The following is a 24,846-nucleotide window of genomic DNA, read 5'->3' on the forward strand; positions in this document are numbered from 1 at the left end:
TATTCTTTCTGAAGTTGATCCAAGAAGAGAACTTCCTTTGATTTTCTTTGATGTCTCTGAGAACTCTAGGCTTGTTGCAAATGATTGACTAGACCTTTCAACTAAAGAAATGTTAAGCAATTAATTCAATGAGGATACCACAACCTGACTGACCTATTTAAAGTGTATCTGTGTGTATACCAGTTTTATAGGCGTTTATCAGAGGAAATGACACAGAGAAGATGGGAGAATATGCCAGTTTCCCAGTCATTCCAAACAAATAGAGGACCACAGGTATTTTTAAAACTGTTTCTTAATCTAGTGTTTTCAGCTCTGTACTTGGATCTTCATTAAGTAATAAGATATCTGTGATTATAGAACTTTCCAGAAACAAAATAATGATATTTGGTTAAAAATTTATTTTCATAGAACCTAATTTAGTGCTCATAGACAGTAAACACTTAGTAAAAAATAATTACTACTTACCAAAGTAATTCCTGGAGTGGTAGAAGTTAGATTCCACTGACTTCATCCTGTTGTTCATAATCCGTGTGGCATCAAAGAGAACTGACAATAAATACTACTGGTGACATTTTCCAGGCCAGTCTAAATTAACCACCAACTGTGAACAGATGCTCATATGTGTAAAAGCAATTTGTACAATAACTATCAAGTACCAAAACTTTTAACTAGTTTTTGAGACCCTATTAAGTATCTGATACATACAAAATAGGTTGCCAAAGAACAAAAATGGATAGGAAATTTAATTTATATCTGAAATGAAAAGTAAAATATGCCATTTATTGTATCTTTGGTGCTTCTTTAGAATGATTTGAAGATTGTCATATACAGCAAGAAACTGACCCATGTTTTGAAAGGAAACTAGATGGAATTGTATGCTGTTTTTCTTTGGTTCTTTGTGGTCCTTTCCCGTCATTGAAAACACAGTGTGGTGGGTTACAAAAGATTGTGTCCTTCCTATTTTGTATGTTTTATTTTCTACTTTTGATTTTCAGCCAGGAAGAATAAGGGCGGTAGGAATTGTAGGTATTGAAAGGAAACTGGAAGAAAAAAGAAAAGAAACTGACAAAAACATTTCTGAGGTAATTCTTACACAAGTTCCGGTCATCTGTCTTTTTCAGCCATGTGTGTTTATTCTTTTGGATAAAACTGACTAATTCCATTCTGTATATTGGAATATTTAGTTTGCCTGAAGCTATACAGTATCTTATTCCATTTAACAGGTCCACTTCAGGTTGGCAAAATTTAGCCAAAATGTGTTTTGAAAACTATTTCTTTGAATAACAAAGAAATGCAAATCTGATTTTTGTGATGTTAGAAAATATCATGGAATATTGTGTGTAAATTTTAAAATCTAGATGAAATCGATTGGCGGATACTCTTAATGAATTCAAGGTCCACTTTATAATTATTTTGGTTAACTTAATTGAGGGGAAAATGCTATTCTGTGGCCCTTAACCCTGGTCAGACTGCACATAATATAATGCTCATAACTACTCAGGACCAGACACAGAAACAGTCAGGAATGGATCAAACCAGCCCATCTAACAGTGGTTCTCAACCTTCTGGCCCTTTAAATACAGTTCCTCATGTTGTGACCCAACCATAAAATTATTTTCGTTGCTACTTCATAACTGTAATGTTGCTACTGTTATGAATCGTAATGTAAATATCTGATATGCAGGATGGTCTTAGGTGAACCCTGTGAAAGGGTCGTTTGACCGCCAAAGGGGTCGCAACCTACAGGTTGAGAACCGCTGACAAGGAGAACAACCCTGAGTATTACGTTAGACTGTTTCTGAAACTTTATATGAGAAAATTCAAGCAAAGGGAACAGAACTGTGGTCAAGAAAACCAGTTATGCATCCAGAGACTTATTTAGACTCATATTTGATCCTTTTGGTAAGAGTAGAGGTCTGCGTTCTTTCATCAGGAGGCACATCATGTCTCTTTTTTAAAAATATATTTTATTGATGTCAGAGAGTATGGGAGAGGGAGAGAGATAGAAACATCAATCAATGATCAGAGAATCATTGATCAGCTGTCTCCTGCATGCACCCTACTGGGGATCGAGCCTGCAACCCCAGCCTGTGCCCTGACTGGAATCAAACCTGACCTTTGGTTAATAGGTCGACACTCAGCCACTGAGCTACACCGGCCGGGCAATGTCTCTTTTTATGATGTCAGCAGATGTTAATGTTCAGTGCATAAATCTATCGGTTTATTGGTGGTTGCAAATGGTGATAGTCAATGATTTATTTTTCATTTATTAGTTGGAATACTCTCTAAAGAGATGCTTCCCTTCATTTACTATTTAGCTACTCAGTGATATAGTTCATATAGGGAAGGCAAGGATAAGGGTTTTTTCCTCCCCTTTATTCTCAGGATAATAAATTGGTTCCTTATCCTCCAAAGGTGATTAACTAGGTTACCTTTTTTTACATATTACTATGAATTCATAAATTTTAACATATTTGATAAACTACAATATTATTCTATTTAAAGCTCAAATTGTCTCACCTTTGGCCAGTGGTAGCCTCTTCAGGTTGGCTCTTGAGTGCTTTTGAGGTGACTTGGTGGACTTTGGTAGCTTACTTACAATCTTGTGTGACAATAGTTCCAGGACCATCTTGAACATAGCCTGCCCCAGATATAGAATCAACCACACCTGAGAAGCTCTGCTAGTCTTTAGTAGGAAATGGCTATTTCAAAACCACAGTCTACCTGTTAAGAATATGCATCTATATTGGAGAGATCTTTATTTCTAGGCCTTTTCAGTGGAAAGAGCTAGGTTTTTTTTTGTGTTTTTTTTTGTTTTTTTTAATAAAATTGCTTCATGAGGTCATACTAATACTTCCTATTCAAGTTCAGGACTACACTAGCAAGTACTTATTAAAAAAGTTAAAAAGAATTTTTTTTTGTATGTGTTCTTCCCATGCTTTAAGAATAGGTGTGCTGCATCTACACTGTCTGACCATTCTGCCACTATATATACACTATTTCCCCTCTAGCTCTCATTTCATCACAGTTTTATAAGTAACTATTTGTGTAATGCTACCAGTCCTTATGCTGATCTCCCTCTATTCATTTGGATTGTCTGAAGTTCATTCTCTAATAGATTTTTCAGGAAGTGTTCATGGGAACAGTATTCCCTGAGTTCTGGCATGTTTGTATTCCTTAAATGTGAAAGTCAGTTTTGGTGGATTTAAAATCCTTGTCTCATATTTTCTTTCCTTGAATGCCTTCAGCATGTTACTTTTAATTTATTGTCTGGTGTGAAGTGTTGCTGCTAAAGAGTGATGCTCTTCTAATTTTTTACCCCTTAAAAGTCACTTGCTGTTTTTCCTAGATACCCAAAGGATTTTTTTTTTAAATAAAGCCTAGTAATTTTACTGGATTGTGTCTATGTGTTTACTAGAATGTGTTACTCATTCTTGGTTGTTATCCAATACTAGAAGCCTGGTGCACGAATTCATGCATGGGTTGGGTCCCTTGGGGTGGCCTGTGGGGATCCGGCCCCAGCTCGCACCCCTAGGCTCACAGCCCTGCAGTCCTGCCTGGCACCCCACCTTGGCCTGGCGCCGCCCCCTCACTTCCACCATCCCACCAGTGGGGTGATCGATCAGGGCTGGGCCCCCCGCCCGGCTCCCTCAGCATCTGGGAGCTGGGTGGCAGCCCCGCCCCCCGCTGCCACTGGTCCCTGTCTACAGGGTGATTGGTGGGGCAATCAGGCCCCTGCTTGCACCTGCCTTGGCCTGGCACTGCCCACTCACCTGTTCCACCATCCCTCTGTGGTCCCGCTCTCATCGGGGCCTATTGGGGCTGGCAGTGCCTCCACTGCTGTCCACTGCCAGCACCGCGTTGCCAACGCCTGCCATGATCTGTGCCGCCCCGTGGTGGTCAGCGCACATCATAGCGAGTGGCTGAACGAACGCCCAAGGGGTCAATTTGCATATTAGGCTTTTATTATATAGGATGCCTTCAGTATTTGGTTTCAGAAGTTTTTTCTTTTAATTTCAGGGAAGTTTTTCTATGTTGTAATTTTCTTTCTTTCTATTTATTTATATTTATTTAATTTAAAAAATTGTGTTGTGTTTTTTTTTTATTCTGAGAGTCCTCTTAGTTGTATTTGTAGCTTTATTGCCTATATTTATTTGTTGTGACTTCCAAACCCCTTTTATCTCTTTCTTCATTTCTTTTTTATTTAGAAAATGTTCCTTTTTTTCACCTTCTCTTACCACATTGTTTGCGGGTAGTTTTTATCGCGCTATCACATGCTAACAGGTGGCGTGGGCCATTTTTGCTAATTTTTTGCGCAAATGGCAATGTTCAGTAAAATTACGATAACTTTAGTTTACGTATTTATACGTTACCCGCATTCTACCGCTAGTCTATAAAAAACGTATTAATACATGTCCCGTGCTGCCCTACTACCAGTCAACGTAAAACGTATAAATATGTTTCCCGCATACAATGTGTTAAGATATCTGTTGTGTCCATTCACTGGTGTTCTGTCTAGTGTAGTCTTTATTTCAGAAATGATCAAAAAAATTCTTTCCTGAATCTTGTCACTTCATTTCTGATTTATATTGTCCTTTCATAGCCTGTGTCATTTTTTAAAACATCTTTTAGCTCATCCTATATAATAAAATTTTAATATGCTAAGTGTCTGGTTGTCTGTTCAACCAATCAAAATGTAATATGCTAATGATATGCTAAGGCTGCTCAACCACTCGCTATGACATGCACTAACCACCAGGGGGCAGATGCTCTGACCAGTAGGTTAGCTTGCTGCTGGGATCCAGCCAGTTGGGACTGAGCGAGATGGGCCGGACACACCCTGGAGCTCTCCTGTGGCCCCTCCCTGGCTGGCCAACCTCCCGCATCCCTCCCAGCCTCAATTGTGCACCGGTGGGGTCCTTCGGCCTGGCCTGCACCCTCTCATGATCTGGGGCCCCTCGGGGATGTTGGAGAGCTGGTTTTGGCCGGATCTTGCTCAGTGCAGGAGCTGTCCCCTGGTGGTCAGTGCGCTCCCATAGGGGGAGCGCCGCTCAGCCAGAAGCCAGGCTCATGGCTGGTGAGTGCAGTGGCAGTGGCGGGAGCCTCTCCTGCCTCTGCAGCAGTGTTAAAGATGTCTGACTGCTGGCTCCCAGTCAGACATCCCCCGAGGGCTCCCGGACTGTGAGAGGGGGCAGGCCGGGCTGAGGGACCCCTCATCCCCAAGTGTATGAATTTTGTGTACTGGGCCTCTAGTTTGAAATAAAAGGTTACATTTCGATCTGATCTGTAAACATGTCTTTCTGGCATGCTTTCAATGTCTGTAATGTTATTCTCCTTATTTTTCTCCTTTTAATTTTGTGTGGGATTTGACCTTGATACTTTGCTATTGCTCGTTTTCATGTGAAATTCATTTTCTTGAACTTTTAGAGCAAGAGCTAATTCAGGGTAGCTTTTCTCACTCCACAGAGCTCACTCTCCTGCTGTGTTCATACAGTGTTAAAAAGGTGGTGGCTGCTTTCTGTGATTTCCTGGCCCTGTTTCCATCCTATTTTTATCTGAACCTTTTTTCTCTTTCTCTCTGTTATCCCTACCTTGCTGAATTTTTGAGTCCTCTCTCAATTGTTTCTCCCCAGTGTGGGATCCTGTCCTGGAAGAGAAGCCTGAAGGGTCAGTTTCATGAGTTCATAGGCTGTGTCAGCCATTCCTGAGGACCTCTGTACCCACCCAGTATTGAAGGGGCAAAGCCCTTCCAGTGTGTTACTGTCCTCAGGGTGGCTCATCTCACTTTCCAGTGACCAGCTGTGGCGTCTTTTGGAGTTATATGATTTTAGATCTATCAGTTGCCCTGGTGCCTCCCTTTTCTTTCCGCTATCTAGATGCAGGTCTTGCGGCTCTTGGTGTTTTTGTGGATATCTTGTCACTTAGTTTTGTAGTATATGTTGTCTGTGGTTTTGAAATATAGTCACCCCGTCTGTTTTTATGTTGGGAATTGGAGAGATTAAAAGACTATATTGTCGTAGCCACCATCTTCTTGGAATCTTTTATTCCCATAAAATTCCAGCATTTTTGCATTAGAGGGGTTCTTACTATCCAGAGAACTGATCGTTTCAGAGCTAGTGACTAGATTTGAAACCAGGATTATGAGAACTCAGGTCTTTTGATTTGCAGGCAAGTATAGTCCACTACATCATGGCCATTCTCTTTGCCACCCAAAAGGTCCTATGACTGTCCTTTTTCAGTGACTTTTGTTGTCATCTCTTTTGTGTGACACTTTTGGAGATGGCATCAAGCAATGAATTAAATTTGCATTATTAGTGTTCATTTTTCTGAACGATACCATACTGCTTTAGTGTTCAAAATATTGTTATTAATTTATGAAATATTACTGTGTTTCAATCTAATTTCCACAGTTGCATTACTCAGAGTATTCTACACAAGCATTGTGCTCTCTCATGCAGGTCACTGATTTATTCAGTAGATAGTCCCTATTCTCTCCTTTCAGTGATCCCTACATCAGATGTTGTAGGTATTGCAGTGATGTGCCAGGTAGGCAGGCAGACTGGCTTTCTCTACAATGTGAGAAATATGTTAGAAGAAAATAGTGGCTGCAACAGGAAGACATAACGGGCCCTCTTCTGTTGGAGTCAGGGAAGGCTTGTTAGCAGAAGTAATGGAAGTCAAGGCCTGAAAGTTGAGCAGCTGCCAGCAGATGACCAGTAGGGATAAGAGGATCCAGGTAGAGGGAAAGGAATATGAAAAGGTACAGAATTAAGAATATTGAAACAGAAAATTAAGGAATATATTAATAGTTACAGAAACTAGTGACCAAAGTAATGACTAAAAGTCAGTAAAAAATAATGCTACAAATTGGCTTAAGAGAGTACCTTCAGGCTTTAAGGTAGATGCCACATTTTTTCAAAATTGGAACGGAAATTTGATTGTGGACATGGTAGAGGGATAGTAGGTTCTATAAATTGGCAAATGAAATAAAAGAATGAGCACGTGCATCTATTTTACATTTTTACCTGTATTGCTTTAAGTTTATTGTAGGTAGTTTCTCCACCCATTTTTTGGGATAGTTGGCTAATTTCAAATTTTAGAATAATAGAAATACAAATGAGGAAGCTTTTGTTTGTGTTTTATAATTAATGAAATTATTTTATAGGAAATTCTTCTATAAATATAAAATATTTATATTTGTATTTTATGAACCATAAGAAATAAGGGCTAATCTACGTATTTTGTGTGAATTCACCATTTTAGCATTTTCAAATGAAAATATAATATAGTAAATAAAGTGATTTATCATAAAAAGTTTAAAAGTATTGTTATCCTAGCTTCTCTTAATTTTCTTTCAATATTCAAAATAAAAACCTAGGTATGTAAAGTGTGAGTGTGTTTTATTTTTGAACACTGGGTTGGTGTGTGATTTGCCCTCCATTTAAGTGTTAGGATTGACTAAGTTTCAGAGCTGGTGCCCACAGTTTCCCACAGAAGGTTTCCTGCATCTGCTGGCTGTTGCTGATAAGAATCCAGTGCTTAAGCCTTTTGTTTATCTGAGGAAATTCCTGTTAGGTGTGTGCACATTCCCCTTTGTTTTCGGTATTAGCTTTAGTGAACTGGCCATAAGAATCCTACACAACACTTATTTTAGCAAAGTCCTTTTGCAGATGGGGAATGCTTTCCTGCAAATAATTAACATGGGAATGAGCTAATCAGAACCTATTGATTACTATTCTATGTGAACCAGAAGATTTTCAAATAATGATATATTGCTCAATTGGTTTTTAAAAAATAACATTTGTGTACATTAATTAGACAGAAGGTATTCTACACTGGAAGTATATTTTTGGTAATGTGTAACATTTATTATAAATATGTCTGATTAAATTTGAAGAGACCTTTGAAGTGTATATTCATTGTAATAAATTAAACAGTCAAAAGTTTTTATTTAGATATGTTTTTGTGGTATTTGAATGTTTTTCTTTTATGATATTCACTATATCCAAAACCACAGGTATAATATGTTCAGTATTCAGAGGCTGAGATTTATGGTTTCAGTTAAATCACACCTGCTATTAAAGCCAAAATTGTTATGCCTAAAGTATTCCTGCAGCTGCATATTGTCGTTTTCAACCAGGAAAGCTTTACAATGCCTCTTATCAGGAAATGGTTTTGGGAAAAGATAGTGACAAATTTTCTTATTTGTGTTAAAGAACAGTAAATAATATTTTCTGAACTATCACTTATGTCACCCTTTGTTTTTTTAATCACCTTTTAACTCTTTGAAATTTTGAAAAGTTGTTTTTGCAAGTTTTTTTAGGAAAATTTATGGTTTCTTAGCTAATCTGACTTAGAATAAGGTAGATTTATCACTTGTATAAATATTTATATAAAAATTTGAAGAAAAATTAATATATTTTTATCATAGGGAAGAAAATAGAGTGCTTTCATTGCTTTAAAACATTTTGATTCTTTAGACAGATTCCAACAAAACTAATTTCTCATTTCAGGCCTTTGAAGACCTCAGCAAGCTAATGGTCAAGGTATATGTCATTTAAATCTATTAAATTCACACCAATTATGATGCAGTTTTGGAAATATATTTTGTTAGCAGACTCTTTGGGGACAGTTCTTTCTTTTCACTCTTTTACTGTGCTCTTGACAGGCTAAAGAAATGGTGGAGTTATCAAAATCAATTGCTAATAAGATTAAAGACAAGCAAGGTGACATCACAGAAGATGAGGTAAATAGGTTGCTTTTTAAGGCATGAGAAACTACAGAAATAATGCAGTGATGTTTTAGTGGCTTACCAGATTGCTTTTTTAATGTAGTGGTTTATTTCTTTTAGAACTTGAGGACATAGGAAAGTGCTAAAAAAAGCCATAAAACTGTTAATTTTAGTGAGATTATAGGATATTTCAATAGCTTTGCCTTCAGTGTATAAGACATATATTGAAATATGTAAGGAGTGTCTATTTTATATATCATAAGTTTCATGTCTGTTTCATTAAATTTGTCTACAGTCTGGTCAAGCCATTTTTCTAAGATCTCAGTTGTATCATTTGGTTGGCATTAACCATAGCATAGTTATTTAAATCACCTCTCACACCAAACTTGTGAAGTAAAGGGAGTGTGAGATAGCAAGATGGAAGGAAGGATAATTAGATTTATGCAGGGAACTATGATAAGTAATTGAGTAGAATTGAATTTATGATGGAAGGATTTCAAATGTTGGGAGAGAATAATTTTGAATTGTCTTTTTGTGAACTTTCTCCTCTTATAGACCATCAGGTTTAAATCCTATTTGCTGAGCATGGGAATAGCTAACCCAGTTACCAGGGAAACCTACGGCTCAGGCACACAGTACCACATGCAGCTGGCTAAACAGCTGGCTGGAATATTGCAGGCACCTTTAGAGGTAAAAACAAAACCTACGTGGTCTTTTTAATTTGTGTTGTTATTTCTGCGTAATCAGAAATCTTAATAAGAGCATAACTCCTTTCATGATGTGGTTACTGTTTAACCATGTTTTTTTTCTCTCAGGAATATTAAATTAGTTCAGTGTACTTATTAATGGATTCTTTGTCAGTAATCTTCTAAATTGTTTTTAATTTTCACTTAAGATATCTATAGCTTTCTAAATCTAGTTGATATGAAGTTTTTCTTATCTCTTATTTTCAAAAGGAAATATATGATTTCTATATATTTAGCTATTTTTGTATATCAGTAGTCAATATACAGGGTGGGGCAAAAGTAGGTTTACAGTTTGTATGGCAAATAATACAATAATTAACAAATAATAATACAGGAATAAACTGTTTCACATACAGCTACCTACTTTTGCCCCACCCTGTATATGTACTATTAATTTCATAAGATTTCTCTTCTAGTCTAGCATTATTCAGGCAATCAAAACCTTACTTATTAAAGCACTTGCATTAAGAAATATTTCAAACATGAACAAATAGACTAGTATAATGAATCCTTATGTGCCTATCATCTAGCTTCTTCTGTAAGCCAACCTCCACTCAAGCAAATCCCTGATATCACAGCACTTTTATCTGTAAATATTTAAGTATGTAATTATGATAATAAACCTTGAAATGTAATTATAATCCCATTTTACACCTGAAAAGTTAAAAATAACTTTTTAATATTATTAAATATCTAGTTACTTTTCACATTTTCTCTTACAAATGGTGTTTCAAATCAGAACACATTGCAATTGGTTGATTTGTCTCTCAAGTTTTTTTTAATTCCATGGGTTTTCTTTTCTTCTATCCCTCCCCCCAATTTACTGATTAGAGAAATTAATAGTTATCTGATAGACTGTCTCAGTCTGGATTTTGTTGACTTGTATGTTAACATTGTTCCCTATAAACTGGTAGTTATATCTAGAAGTTCTTTTTTTTCTAATAATATTTCATAGAGGTTGTGTATTTTCATCAGGAGGTACATATGTCTGATTGTCTTTTCTTTATGATGTTAGCAGACATTGACAGTCATTATCCTCATTATTACTTCACTAGAGGCCCGGTGCACAAAATTTGTGCACTCAGGGTGGGGGGTGGGGGGGTTGTCCCTCAGCCCAGCCTGTGCTCTCTCACAGTCTAGGAGCCCCGCGATCAATCGACCCCACAGAGGGAGGTCCCACCCACCTGCTGCAGTGCTGCCGCCGGGTAGCCTGGGCCTCCCTCTTTGGCGTGATCGATCACGGGGCTCTGCCATTGACTGCCCCAAAGAGGTAGGCCCTGCCCACCCGGCCCGGGCTCTGCGATGGGTCGCCCCCACAGAGGGAGGCCCTGCCCACCTGCCACAGCCTGCTGGTTGGTGGCCTGTGCCTCCCTCTTTGGGGAGATCATGGAGCCCCCCAATTGATCGATCGACCCACCGGCCGGTGTCCTGGTACTCCCTCTGCAGGACGATCATGGGGCGATGGCTGGGCCCCTGACCAATCACATTGCACCTGCCTTGGCTTGCCTGGAGCCAGTGGGTCTCATAGCATGGTTGTCCAGAAGGTCATCCGGATGGTCGTTCTGCTGTTCAGTCGTTCGGTCAATTTGCATATTACACTTTTATTATTATAGCCTAGGAGTAGCTAAATGGAGATGTTCTTACTCAGTTCTATAGTTTCTTTGTTTATTAGCTAGAATAACTTAAAACACTTTTGAAACATGGTGGAGAGACTCTTTTTTCATTTAAGTAAATGTGAAAAGAGTAATAATGACCTTAAAATCTAGATATTGAATTTAAATGTCTCATGGTACCTGAGTAAGTTCTCCCGTGTGTAAATAGTATTTTTAAAAGCTTCTTAAGAAATTTTATAATTTCCAAATTCACTGATTATGTTTTCTAAGAAATGCTAATGTGCTAATTATAACATAATACTTTTAAAATTTTCATTATTTTAATAGGAACGAGGGGGTATAATGTCACTCACGGAGGTGTACTGTTTAGTAAACCGAGCTCGAGGAATGGAAGTAAGCATAGAATATTTAGATTTCTTTTTTTAAAAACTAAATATAGTCTTTCTTAATATAATACAAATTTCCCTACAGTGAATACAATTTGAGGAAGGGTTGTGACTATCAAAACTATTTTGAGAAAAAGTATGGTGCAGTGAAAGAATACGACTCTGTGATCTAGGAGGTAGATTCTCTTCCTGGTTTTGCTGAGTGAACTCGAGTAGCTTACTTAACCTCTCAAACTGTTTTTCTACCCTTTCTACCCTTTGGACTGACTGACAGCTTTCAGCTCTACTAGTCTGTGTGTGTATTGTGATTAATAAGTTGAACATGATGCCCTTTCTCTGGGATAGTTAGCTGTTTGACTTAATTGGGTTGGATACAGAGTGCCTGTAGATAACAGAGGGAAAGCTGCCATGCTCCTTTGGCTGTGAATCAGCTGAGGCTATTTTTCAACTTTCATTGACCCTTCACACCCAGATGTCCTTGGCCTCCAAGGTTCTGTCCCTACACTCCTTATGCCTTCACAGTCAAACATAGTTTTGTGGTGTCAACAGTTTGCTCTGTCTTTCCAGCGTTCACCCCTGACCCACAAATTAAGCCTATGCTCTTTTTATTTGAATAGTCATAACTGCTACTGATGAGTGCTTACTCTCCACCAGGCACTCTGCACGTTACCTCATTTATCCTCCCAATAACTCAGTGAGGCAGCTACTTTTATTATCCCAATCTGGTGGTAACCTGGGGTGAGGAAATTGAGGCTTAGAAAGATTAAATGATTTTACATAGATTGCACCTGGAGACTGATTTGATAGGGATTTGGACCCAGGCTGGGTTGGCTCCATAGCTGTTCTGTGTGACTCAGAGCTGTGCTTGTCAACCACCACACTGGGCTCCACAGTCTGGAAGGGTAGCAACTAGATAGCTACATGTGATGATTGTGAACTTAAAATGTAGTGAATCCAAATTGATGTAAGTGTAAATTACCTCATTTGGAAGACAGTACAGAATAAAGAAATCTTAAATATCTCATTAAAATTTTTTATATCGATTTTACAGGGTGGGGCAGAAGTAGGTTTACAGTTGTGAGTGTGCAAAACACAGTTTATTCTTATACTAGAGGCCTGGGGCACGAATTCATGCACCAGTGGGGTCCCTTGGCCTGGCCTGTGGAATTGGGCCGAAACTGGCTCTCTGACATCCCCCAAGGGGTCCTGGATTGTGAGAGGGTGCAGGCCAGGCCAAGGGACCCCACCAGTGCACGATCGGGGCTGGGGAAGAACTCGGGAGGTTGGCCAGCCGGGGAGGGACTGCAGGAAGGCTCCAGGGCGTGTCCAGCCAGTCTTGCTCAGTCCCGATCGGCCAGACCCCAGCAGCAAGGTAACCTACCAGTCGGAGCGTCTGCCCCCTGGTCGTCAGTGCACATCATAGCGAGCAGTTGAGCGGCCTTAGCATATCATTAGCATATTATGCTTTGATTGGTTGACTGGATGACCGGACACTTAGCATATTAGGCTTTTATTATACAGGATTATTATTTATTAATTGTATTATTTTCCATACGAACAACTGTAAACCTTTTGCCCCACTCTGTATACTGAATTTTTGGTCTATTGGGTATATAGGTGTTAAAATTAAATTCACCTGTTTCTTTTAATATGGCTACTAGAAAATTTAAAATTATATATATGGCTTACATTCTGTTTCTATTGGCTAGCACTGCTTTAATGAATAGAAGTTTTTGCTTCTTTGTTAATTTTTTGTTTTGTAGTGATTAAGCCACCTAAAATTCTTGATAAATGATAATTTAAAAAATTTCTCTTCTGTTTTAGTGGTCGTTATAATTATAAAGCATCACTCTATTAATTTGCAGTGTAAACTGGATTTTTTCCCCCCACTAGTTGCTCTCACCAGAAGATTTAGTGAATGCATGCAAGATGCTGGAAGTTCTGAAATTACCTCTCAGGTAAAAGAACCTCTGCAGGAAGTTTGCCAACTATGGCCACTATTCTTCACTAATTAGACAGGAAAGCCCTGCCAGGTCTGCCATCCTATTGGGTGAGCCAACATTTTGCCCCTCTTGAAATTCTATGTTAACAGAATTCACTTGGCACCACAAGCACCTCTGTCAGCCTGGCTTCCATCCTGTGCATGGCCCGAGGGGGGTAGTAATCCAACTCTTGTCCTTTTGGCGGAGTGAGATAAGAATCTGGGCTCTTCCCATGAGGTCAGGGTAACTAGCTCCTCTTCCCTTAGACTTTGTGTTTGTCTCTGGAGACCCAGAAGTACAAATGTTCAGCTGTGAATTATATATTTTCCTTATCTTCATGGTTAAAAAAAATTAGCCAGTCAGAGATGTATTGCTTAGTGAATAATATTGTAATAACTATGGTGCCAGGTGGGTACCAGAATTATCAGGTGATAACTTCATAAATTATATAATTCTCTATTCACTACGTTGTACATCTGAAACTAATATGAAATAATATTGAATGTCAACTATAATTGGAAAATAAGAAAATTGAAAAAATAAATAGCCAGATATGTATTTTTTTAGTATGTAGATGATAGTTTATTCATGAGCTTTATAGTTATGTCATGGTTGCTTGTGATTAAGTTTCAAATGCTGTTTTGTGTTAATATTGCCTCATACCTGGGCATAAAAGAAGGTGAATAATATCTGTGCCTCCTTAGTGGTTGAAGGTCCTAGATATTCACAGCTTTGTTCTCCCGCCTGCTGTTTTTAGGCTCCGAGTTTTTGACAGTGGCGTCATGGTAATTGAGCTTCTGTCCCACAAGGAAGAGGAAATGGTGGCCTCAGCCTTGGAGACAGTATGTGAACCCAGTTTCCTCTAGTCATTAGGGCTTGCTGTGAGGACCCAAATGTCTAGCAACTTGAGAAACAGGATTTCCTTTTGAACTTAACTTTACTAAAAAGTAATGTTTGTTGGCCCAGTTAAAAATGGTTTATCATTAACAATGAATAAATATTAATCATAGTTATTCTCTGAAAGCTTTTTTGAAATGTACTAAGGAGAATTAGAATTAATGAGGTGTTTTCTTTTTGTTTGAAGCTGTCTTGAGAACAGGTTTTTTAACTTTGTTAATCAGAATGTTATCCATGATAGAACTTTTACTCTTAGTAGCAATTATATAAGTAGCATTACATATATAAAAAGTTGTTTTATGAAATAATTGTTTCAATATGAATAGCAACTGTAGTTTAGATGGATTTTATGCCAAACTGCTATTACTCATCAGGGTACTTGAACTATTACTTCCTTCATAGTCTCTATGGTGAGCCTGTATAATTTGAATAGCTTACATTTATTATACTTTTCAATTTAAACTAGATGAAAATACCTGAGACTATAGGTATTTTGACCACATACTTTAAACTACACCGATATATGAAGGTTCTTTATTGGATTGTGTAATATGAATTCAATTAGAATTTGTTATATGTTCCTTTTCAGAATATCAATTTTTTTTTTAGACTTTAGTACAGTGCCTTGATTATATTATAGAGGTTTTATGATATTTTAGCCTCTACTTTATTTGGTCTGAGTCCTTCTGCTTTTGTAGAATTAAACATTAGTGAAGACAGTTCTATAGTGGGTATTTTTTGGATTTTAGTAGAAAATTCAATAAATTATTTCCTGAGTATAGCTGGTAGAAATTCTTTCTAGGTTAGTACCTAGGTGGTCTAAATTATGACATTTTATTTTGCTGTGTGTTTCTGTTAGGTTTCAGAAAAGGGATCTCTAACATCAGAAGAGTTTGCCAAGCTTGTAGGAATGTCTGTCCTGCTGGCTAAAGAAAGGTAGGTAAGGTCCTTGTTCTTTGTTACAACTTGTGTTTCTGAATGGACAGGTGATTGTGGTTTTCTCCCTTGATTCCTAGGTTGCTTCTTGCAGAGAAGATGGGCCATCTTTGCCGAGACGACTCAGTGGAAGGCTTGCGGTTTTACCCAAATTTATTTATGACACAGAGCTAAGGGTTTTTTGTATTTGAAATACTTCTTATCCATGTACTTGCATCATGTAGAGGTTGTATGATACTGAGCTAAGGGTAAACTCTGATAAACTGAGGATTCACTGGAACTGTAAAACCCTTTTAATTTCTTCCTAATATTATGGGGTAGGAAGTTGATTTAGGACGAATATAGGAAAATACAGAAAAATGAATGCCAATGTGAATTTAAAATCATGCTACAGTTATATAGAACCCTCATAGTTTAACTTGAAATATAGTGGATTTTAACTTGGTCATCAAATCTAACCATTTTTAAGAAAGGAATTTAGTTCATGGGAGAAGAAAAAGAGAAGCTGCATGTTGAGACAGGTTAGTTTGTTATTTTGGTGTGACTAAAAGTCACTAAATTATAAATAAGTGAAGTTTTTGTCCAGTCTGGGGGGTTTTTATGAAGCAAGCCCTACATTCAGTGTAGTTTAAGAACCTGACAACATTGGAACAAAATATCAAACTGCAGCGTGCCATAGGAGGCTCCTTCTAAGAGCTTTTATTAGAAACAGTCATAACATGTCTTCAACAGACAAAGCACCTTAAAAAAGGAGAGAATTGTATCTGACTCACATATATATTACCTGACTAGTTTTTTTTTTAAGTGATGATTTCATGCCTGACATTTAAAGTATGCAACTATGTCATTTTGTTTAAAAAATGCTGTGGATCTTGAAACTGAATTAAAGAGCTGTACAGACATGCCCAGAGATATGATTACAAATCTGGGAAGTAGATGGCTCAGGAACATAAAAGTGGAAAAATAATATGTCTCCTTTTCTTTCCCTTAATGAGTTTCACACTGAACTTTAAAAATCTTCCTATCATATTCTAGCAATATTTTTTCTTTACCCCACACATAAGTTGTGTGGAGAAACTTTCCTGCTAAAAAGTATTACTGAGGTAACAAAAACTGGATAATGCTGAATTTAGATCGCTTGAGTGTTAAAGTGGACTCCCTGACTTTATATGTTCCTGCTGTACAGCATACAATATGCTGGGATTACCTCAAACTCAGGGACCCGCAGGCACAGAGGAGACCCTCTTTCTGAGACTAAGTCAGAAGTGGAAGGCAGTGATGATTTCTGGCCAAGCCTCCAGAAGGGATAGTATGTGTGCTGAGGGAACCATTGAGACCAGGAGGAGGCAATACCCAGGTTCACACTCTCAGATGTTCTCAGTGAGGTGAGTGCCACTGCCAGAGGCTGCTACAGGTGCAGGGATCCTCAGCTGCAGACCCAGGGAATCGCTCCAAGTGCAGCCAGAGTCAGTCCCTGATTCCTCCCAGAAAAGTGGCTGTTGCTGCTTCACATCCTCCAGTGTCTTGGGAATGTTGTGCCTGAGGCATCCTTCCTTACTCTTCATTTTCCAAATCTGTCACTGATTCTAAATTGTGATGACAGATCCCTTAATTCCTTCATTGCTCAGCCTCAGGTTTGTTTTGGGGGAAATTCAATGTCCGGCTGCCCAAGTCTTTCAGGCCATTGTGTAAGCTTGTTTGGACATAACTCCTCTTTGGGCTGCACAGCTAAGATTGAGCTACTGGGATCTCGCTCTAATGCTGTGGATTCATTACAGCAAACTCACATAATTCAGCATATTTATTTACATTAGTGTGACAACACATTAACAAAAATGGAGCAATCTGAATTGTATACAGTGAACTAAAGAAGCAGTAAAGTGACATGAATATACTAGTATTTTGCAAAAACACAAATGTGATTGCTTTCACTGTTTTCATTATTTTTTTTGTTAATCTTTATATGAGGATATTTTTTCCATTGTTTTTTTGTTTTGTTTTGTTTGTTTTTTTTAGAGAGAGTGGAAGGGAGAGAGGGTTGGAGGGTCGGGGGGAGAGACAGAGAGACAGAGACATTGATTGGTTTTCTCTCAAATGTGCCCTGAGCAGTCCGGGGATTGAACCTATGACCCTTTGGTGTGTGGGCTGATGCTCTTAATCACCGAGCCAAACCAGCCAGGGCAGCATTGTTTTATTCTTAACATGGGCATTCTTCACATTTTCCAGACCTCAGTAGATATACTTTTCTTTTTTCAAATAAGGTGTTATTTTGGCCCTCTATTAGTAGAGGTTATGTTTAAATACAACCAATCAGGTCCTAAGTGCAAAAAAGTTCTGTCTTGGTGCTTATCACTGGTATAATTATTTTTTCTTTCCTAACTTTGCTCTTAGGAGCATTAATCTGTTGGTAGCTTTATGGTAATGGAATATTTCTAGTCACATACTGTCCAAAATTTTTTTACATTTTACAAGTGAAGATTGTTTTTTTGGTTAAATGATTGGTATTAATGTATATAGAATAAAGTTATTGCAAAATTTAAAAAATGATTTTTCTTAACTTAGTATCTTTTAAATACTCTTTGGAAAATATCTGGAAATCATAAACCTTTAATCAGAATAAGTCGGTATGTTATGATTTGTTCTTTTAGATTTGTAATCAAGAGTTGATTATCAATATTTTTTACCTCAAGCTCTTACTATTTTAGTTGTTTTAAAAGAATGGCAAATGGCTTATGAACTTTTTAAAAAAAATTCTTGATGTGAATTCCACTGTTGATTGACCAGGTGTATTCATGTGAATGCACTATATCTTGTTCCCTGTCACCAGACTAATACGGCCAGATGTGGATTCATCATGTCATTATTCACATGCTCATCATCTACTTAAAATGATTCTCCTTTGCCCAATAATCTCAGAGTTTTCATCTTGGAGTAGTAGAGTCATATCTTATAGGGTGGTTAGATTTTAAAGACTGTACCTAAGTATGAAATCGAACATGCTCAAAATGATCCTTGAAAATCTCTTAAATGCCAATAAAGTTCTACATATAGTCTTACATTAGAATCCCTGTAGTGATACCTGGGTATGAGTATTTTATGAATATGGTAAGTACAATATATAATAAAAACTACATATCAGCAGACTTTTATAGCACCAATAATTAAACTGTTTAAATGTGTTTGTCTCTTTTTTTTGCTGCTAGGTATGGTTGAATTTATGTAAATTTATTGCTAATCCCATCCCTTATGATAGATCTAGAGTATTAGCTCCACAAGAGCAGAGATTTTGATCTGGTACGTTCATGGACATAGCCTCAGAGCCTAGAACAGGGCCTGGCACACAGTAAGCACTCAATAAATATTTATTAAATGAACGAACTCTGGTGCATTTACCTATTAAAATTTGGCTTCACTTTACCCTACTTTATCTCCCACTCAATTCAATTAAGAAAACATTTTTTCATACATACCAACTTAGTGTGAGGAACTTTGTGGTCACTGGTGGTGGTGATGGTGGGATACAAAAGTGAGTAGGATAGAGCTCTTGCCCTTAAGAGGGTGGCCTACTTGGGGAAATGGATGTGAGTAAACTTAATTGAGGATGGAATGAAGTGTGTGCCATGGAAGGGGCACAGGTACCATGCGGTGAAAGACAGGAAGGAGCTCTTAGCTCTCATGGGGGAATCTGAGAAGGCCTGTGGGAGAGGAAGAGCTTGGTAAACTAGGCTCACAGGGACCAAGTAATCAGCTGTGGGTGAAAGGTCAAGAAACAGCATGAGGTGTGCCCCTTCCTAGTTCTGGGATGCATTTCCCTCGTCTGTCCAAACTTCTTTTATTACTTCTTCTCACTCACTTCCCCACCCCCATTCTCAATCATGTGCTCTCAAAAAATTTGTTTCCAGTACACAACTCTACTATTTCTAAATTCCATAAGAGTTGTCTGCCCAATATACTTGACTATATTTTGTATTGTTCTCTAATTATTTTAATGCCCTAAGAAAATAGAGAAATCGGGTTTCTTTAACTTCAAGGACTGTCATATAACACTTCTTTTGAATTCCCACTGGTCTAAGTCAGTAATTGTACATGGTATTGTCCTAGGTAAAGTATTAACTTAACTGAGTGATTTTTGGATTATAATGTGTTGACTTGCAAAGTTAACCCTTTGCGGTTGTATTAAATTTGGACATGGGTGTCATACTGGTCGGAATTAATTTCCATTGAAAGAGCAGTGATACATAACATGCAAGATTATGAAGGATAAACAAGATTTATTAATTCTTTTTTGGAACTACGTCACTACTAGTAGAATCACTACAAACGTTATCTATCACTTTCTACGTCAGAGTCAGTATTCAAGGTGCCAAAATAAAACTCTTCATCGTTACTTTCAGATTCGCAGTACACTTCTTTCGGTAACTTTCTTTTTGCCATTTTGGAGTATTATTTTGAAATATCTTAACAAGCGAGAATGCCTAATTACAGTTAAACGTACTTTGTAAAGCTTTATTTGAAATTCTGCGAAGTGTCTCCGAAGCTTGTCGATTTCTTCACTCTCAAAAGGCGACTGACTCGCCACGGTGTTTTGCATGGTGAGTGTGGAACGACCGCGTTTGTTTATATTGACTTTCGATATCTCCGATTTGTCGGGGCAGTGTTTTGGTTCGTGACAAGGTCGCTTAGACACTTCAGAGCTTTCAGAGAAATTATGAACTGATACATGAATGAATAGAGTTAAGATTCGTACGGTTCCTTGCTGTGGTGGCTGAGAGCAGACATACGACCGGAACGGTAAAAAAGCTTTGGTGGCTGAGAGTAGAGAAACGACCGCAAAGGGCTAAATCTTCATCCTTTACCCAGTTCCCAAGAGGCTTCTCAGGCAGCCTTGTCAGGGCTCAGCCTATCTGAGACACACTCTGTCTTATTCAATTTTTATAATATGGACCATATCCATGACGCAGGAGCACTCCAGAAAAGTCAGGTTAACACACATGTAAGATCTAGTTATTACACAGAAAATTGGGTCATTTGTGTTCTTCCTTGTGTCCTGATAATCATGAATTAGTTAAACCTTTTCTCTTAGTATTACCCCTAGGGCAAGAAAAGACCTCTCTGTATAAATTGATGTTATTGAGACAGTGAATAAATTTTACACAATTTGCACAACATCATTAGAGCAGTTGCTGACCTTGAAAGGGAACTGAAGATATCTTGATAGCCAGCTTGTTTTAGTTCATATCACTGACAAGACCACTGTTCTTTTGAAAGCTTTTTTTTTTCTTTAATGTCTGTGGCGCCTTCTTTTATTTTTGTTAATCCTCACCAGAGGATATTTTTTCCTTTGATTTTTAGAGAGAGTGGAAGGGAGGGAGTGGGGAGAGAGAAAGAAACAAAAATGTGAGAAAGACACATCAATTGGTTGCCTCCCGAACATGCCCCAGCCGAGGGGCCGGGGATTGAACCTGCAACCCAGGTATGTGCCCTTGACTGGGAATTGAACCCATGACCCTTCAGTTCATGGGTCAACACTCTAACCATTGAACTTCACTGGTCAGGGCTATGTTGCCTTCTTTTATAAAAGCTTAAACTATCTTAACTGTCCAATAAAGACAGTAATACAGCTTGGCAAGGATTTTTATTAAGGCAAAAATGACGGAAGCACAGTGATTCAGCCATTTGCATCCGGATTTAGGTCCTTCCACCTCTCAAGAGTGGGTCTCTGAGGGAGGGTGTGTGTCTGAAAGATTAATGCAAAGTGCTTTCTACATGTTTCACTCAGTCACCAAGAAACTTCAATGGAACTCATACTGTATGCCTTTTACAGTGGAGGGAAGGAGGGATTGTCATTTGCCCAAGGTTACAGAGGCTAGTCTTTCCATTGAGCTTTTTGCTTTTAAAGCTGAAAATGCCAGGGACCTTGGCATGTAGTTAGTTGAAAAGAAATTCCAACTTGAGTTGAATGGATATTGGACTAGTTAATTTTACTGGGAGTGAAAATGAATGATGGCCTTAAAGCCTTTTTTGAAACTTTGGATTTAGTATTGCTAGAATTAGTTATTTGACAAGATAAGTACTTAACAAATTTGGTATCTCTGACAACCTTTGATAATTCTGATAATTGTGCTACCTTTTAAAGACTAAGTGATGGATTCAAGGATGTATTTTAAGAGTTTTAAGAATTGAGGTAAAATTCACAGTGAAATGCAGACCTTAAATTGAGTAAGTTTTGATAAATGCATAATCCGTGTAACACACACTCCAACCAGTAGAATTTATCTGTCATCCCCAAAAGTTCCCGGGTGCCTCTTCCCAATCACCTGCTCCCAGAGGCCACTAGTATGCTGTGATTTCTATTACCATATTAGTTTTGTCTGTTGAAGAAAACCAAATGGTAAACGGTGTTGCACATCATAGTGTACTCAAAAACAACCATAACTGTTGAACAAGGTGGAAGTCTATCCTCTTCAAACGATCTTAACCTGCAGATCAGAGTTTTTAAAATGTGAATTTAAAATTAATTAAATAACCAACACTGGCTCCTGAGAAAGAAAAACAAATTCACCTTACCTGAACTGTTTTCTTTTAAAACTCTTCCATAACATTTGGGAAACCAAGTATTTTGGGAAACCATGTTTACAACCCACCAGTTAGTCACTTCAATGGCTTACTTTGTGCTCCCCCAGAAGAAAATGACCCGGGAGAGAAGTGATTAAATCTGAAAAGTCAGGAGACTGCTGGCTCGCCCTTAAAGCCCGGGTCCCACCTGCGGGCTAAGGGGGTGTGTGCATTGGCGGGGTCTGGGCCCCCTCCTGCTGGCCCCGGCGGTCCGCGCGCGTTTCCTGGGGGGTTTCCTGTTCCCAGCGGGGCGCAGGCAGGAAAGGATGCGCCGCCCTGGACACGGGGCGGGCCTCGCCGGCTCGCGCAGGCCCCCGCCCTCTGAGTGCCGCCCACCCCGCGCTGTCGGAGGCGGGTCCGGGTGGGGCTGCGGTCGGCGAGCCGCCGGGCTAGGGCGCGCAGTCTCGGGGCGCAGGATGCTTCGCGCACTACCTCGCGGGCCCTGAGGCTTCTGGCCCGCGCTCTCCTCGCCACCACGCGCCGCTGCTCCCGCCAGTCCCGAGAGGTAAGAGCCTTCCGCGCGCCCCGGCAGGCGTTCCTGTGCTGCAGGAACTTCCCCGACCCTGTCGCCTCCAGTCTCCCCGCAGCCCGAAAGCACAGGTAGGCACTCGGTGCCAGCTCCTCGACGCACCCAGTCGCCTTCCCTCACTACTTGGTGTTCAGCCTCCGCCCCGGGGCGACAGGCTCTGCATGTGTGCGCCCCGGCGCTCCCCAGGCTCAGGTATTGCTGAGGGACGGAAGCTGACTGTAGACTGTAAGTCCGAATTGTTGAGACCCTTGAAGAATACGTCTTAGGTTACTAAGCGTTTGGGAACAAGTTAGCTCTTTTTCCCAAAAGAAATCCTTTTTGGGATATAAGCATTTCAAAACGGTCCTCATTTTAAGAGAGCTTTCTCTGACGACACAGGCAGGGCTGGATTTGCAAGCATGAACTTGACTTTCGAGCCTTTGGAAAGCTGGGTGGATGTAGGGAGCACACCGCTTCCCAGGGAAGCTGCGTCCAAAGGGTGGGAGGGTGGGACCAGGGCAGAGCCGACTGGACTGCATATGTAAATAAAGCCAGTTTACACGAGCTGCTTTGGAATTAGGGATTTCCTCCTAATATTATTATTAGATGTATGCGCACACAAACATGTGCAGGTTTATCAGAGGGACAAAATAACTTTGCTTTTTCTTTTCCCCTTTATTTATTTATGTATTTATTTATTTATATATCTTTATGAATTTCAGAGAGGAAGGGAGAGGGAGAGAGAGAGATGGAAATATCAATGATGAGAGTGAATCATTGATTGATTGCCTCCTGCACTCCCCCTACTGGGGATCAGCCCACAACCCTGGCATGTGCCCTTGACCGGAATCTAACCGGACCCTTCAGTCCTTAGCCCACGCTCTGTCCACTGAACCAAACCAGGCAGTGGTTCTCAACCTGTGGGTCGCGACCCTTTGGCGGTCGATCCACCCTTTCACAGGGTCGCTTAAGACCATCCTGCATATCAGATATTTACATTACGATTCATAACAGTAGCAAAATTACAGTTGTGAAGTAGCAACAAAAATAATTTTATGGTTGGGTCACAACATGAGGAACTGTATTTAAAGGGCCAGAAGGTTGAGAACCACTGAGCTAGGGGGGTCTTTTCCCTTTTATTTTTAATAAGCCATTGGTGGTCTGTCCTGAGCATAATTCATTGTCTTTTCCTGCGATTACGAAGAAACTGTGGGGATTATCTTAGCTGGTTTCACCAAAAACATGAAATCTGAGCTTGGTGTGATACCATTAGCCATTGAGAATATTCACAACTTCTACCTACCCTGTAGTTGATATATTTAGAATTTGTCTGTGAATGCTATATAGAAGTATTTTAAAATGTGTATAAAGTATACTTAAGTTCTTATTTTCTCAAAATGATTCTCAAGTCAAACATTGTAAGTAGCAAGTACTGTATTGGGAACAACATGTTGGGATAAATTGAGCAAGCAAGTTATTAAAAAAAAAGCATGCTATAATTTTTTTTTAATGTATTGCTTTTCCCGCAGTAATTAATTCTGTTTTGGGATGCTCTGTTAAACTATTCAGATTAGTGGTTGCGCTAGTAAAATTTCAGCATATATTTTCAGAAGCTTGAGAATACAAAAAAAAATAAATCTATATTATGATTTCAGGTAGGATGGTTTATTTTATAATTTCATTTCTATTCAGTTCTAAATATAGATTATTACACTATTCTAGGTTTTACTGGTCATTTTCTTAAGGAGAAAAATGTGTTATAATCACAAAATCAGTTGTAATTAGGAGCTTCATTAAAAAAAATAGTTATAACGGGGAAGCAAGCAATTTGGGAAAAGCCATTCAACTTTTGGGAGCTATGGATGCTTGTTTCTTCTGACTTTGGTTACTAAGCATCGCTGACTTAAAGGAAGCTTTTTAATTGCCCCAAATCCTATGCTTGCTGGGGAGATACATGATGTTCACTTGCTGTCTTTGCCCAAGTTTCCCAATCCATGTTCAAAAAAAGGATTAAGGTCAAATCTGTGCCTAATTCCAGCAAAATTGAATTTTTTGTTTTGTTTTGTTGGTGGGGTGGAGGGAGTCCTAATCATCTGCATAATTACGCTTTAAATCTCTGCTTTCCTTTAAGGAAGTACAGCACATATTTCCTTTGTTCAACCAACTCCCACTAAAAGAAAGCTAATAAACACATATCAGTTCTCTTTCTATTGAATTTTTTATTATTCCAATCATTCCCTTTAAGTCCATTATTTTTCTATCTTATTGAGTGGATATAGCATACTTATATTTGGAATAAAATATATTTATTAAAATTATTAACTGGATAATGGGAATATGGACATTAAGTAAATATATACTTGGTTATGTTTACTAGCCCATTTTTACTAGATTCTAGTATGAAAAACAAAGGGCACTTAAATGCCCACTAT

General features: G+C 38.8%; 2 protein-coding genes across 9 annotated transcripts in view; both read left to right on the forward strand.

Moving 5' to 3' along the window:
• VPS36 (vacuolar protein sorting 36 homolog) overlaps positions 1–18,470 on the forward strand; it is a 44,081-nt gene extending 25,611 nt beyond the window's left edge. For 2 of the 7 annotated variants that reach the window (XM_036298229.1, XM_036298234.1), the window contains exons 5-14: positions 184–273; positions 996–1,082; positions 8,514–8,546; positions 8,669–8,746; positions 9,287–9,421; positions 11,418–11,483; positions 13,370–13,434; positions 14,216–14,300; positions 15,215–15,291; positions 15,372–18,470. In XM_036298229.1, the coding sequence (XP_036154122.1) occupies positions 184–273; positions 996–1,082; positions 8,514–8,546; positions 8,669–8,746; positions 9,287–9,421; positions 11,418–11,483; positions 13,370–13,434; positions 14,216–14,300; positions 15,215–15,291; positions 15,372–15,465 (810 nt within the window). In that variant the 3' untranslated portion in view covers positions 15,466–18,470. Of the gene's footprint in view, positions 1–183; positions 274–995; positions 1,083–8,513; positions 8,547–8,668; positions 8,747–9,286; positions 9,422–11,417; positions 11,484–13,341; positions 13,435–14,215; positions 14,301–15,214; positions 15,292–15,371 lie in introns of those variants that run through there. The other 5 variants (XR_004965894.1, XM_036298230.1, XM_036298231.1 and 2 more) reach the window with 5 other exon arrangements.
• Positions 18,471–20,742: 2,272 nt separating this feature from the next.
• Positions 20,743–24,846, forward strand: part of THSD1 (thrombospondin type 1 domain containing 1) — a 61,402-nt gene continuing 57,298 nt past the window's right edge. Inside the window, exon 1 of one of the 2 annotated variants that reach the window (XM_036298853.1) lies at positions 20,743–22,411. The gene's annotated coding sequence lies outside the window, so the exon portion shown is untranslated. The remainder of the gene's footprint in view (positions 22,412–24,846) is intronic. The other variant, XM_036298851.1, reaches the window with a different exon arrangement.

The sequence above is a fragment of the Myotis myotis genome, unplaced genomic scaffold (assembly GCF_014108235.1).
Source record: "Myotis myotis isolate mMyoMyo1 unplaced genomic scaffold, mMyoMyo1.p scaffold_m19_p_3, whole genome shotgun sequence".
NCBI classification, from domain to species: domain Eukaryota; kingdom Metazoa; phylum Chordata; class Mammalia; order Chiroptera; family Vespertilionidae; genus Myotis; species Myotis myotis.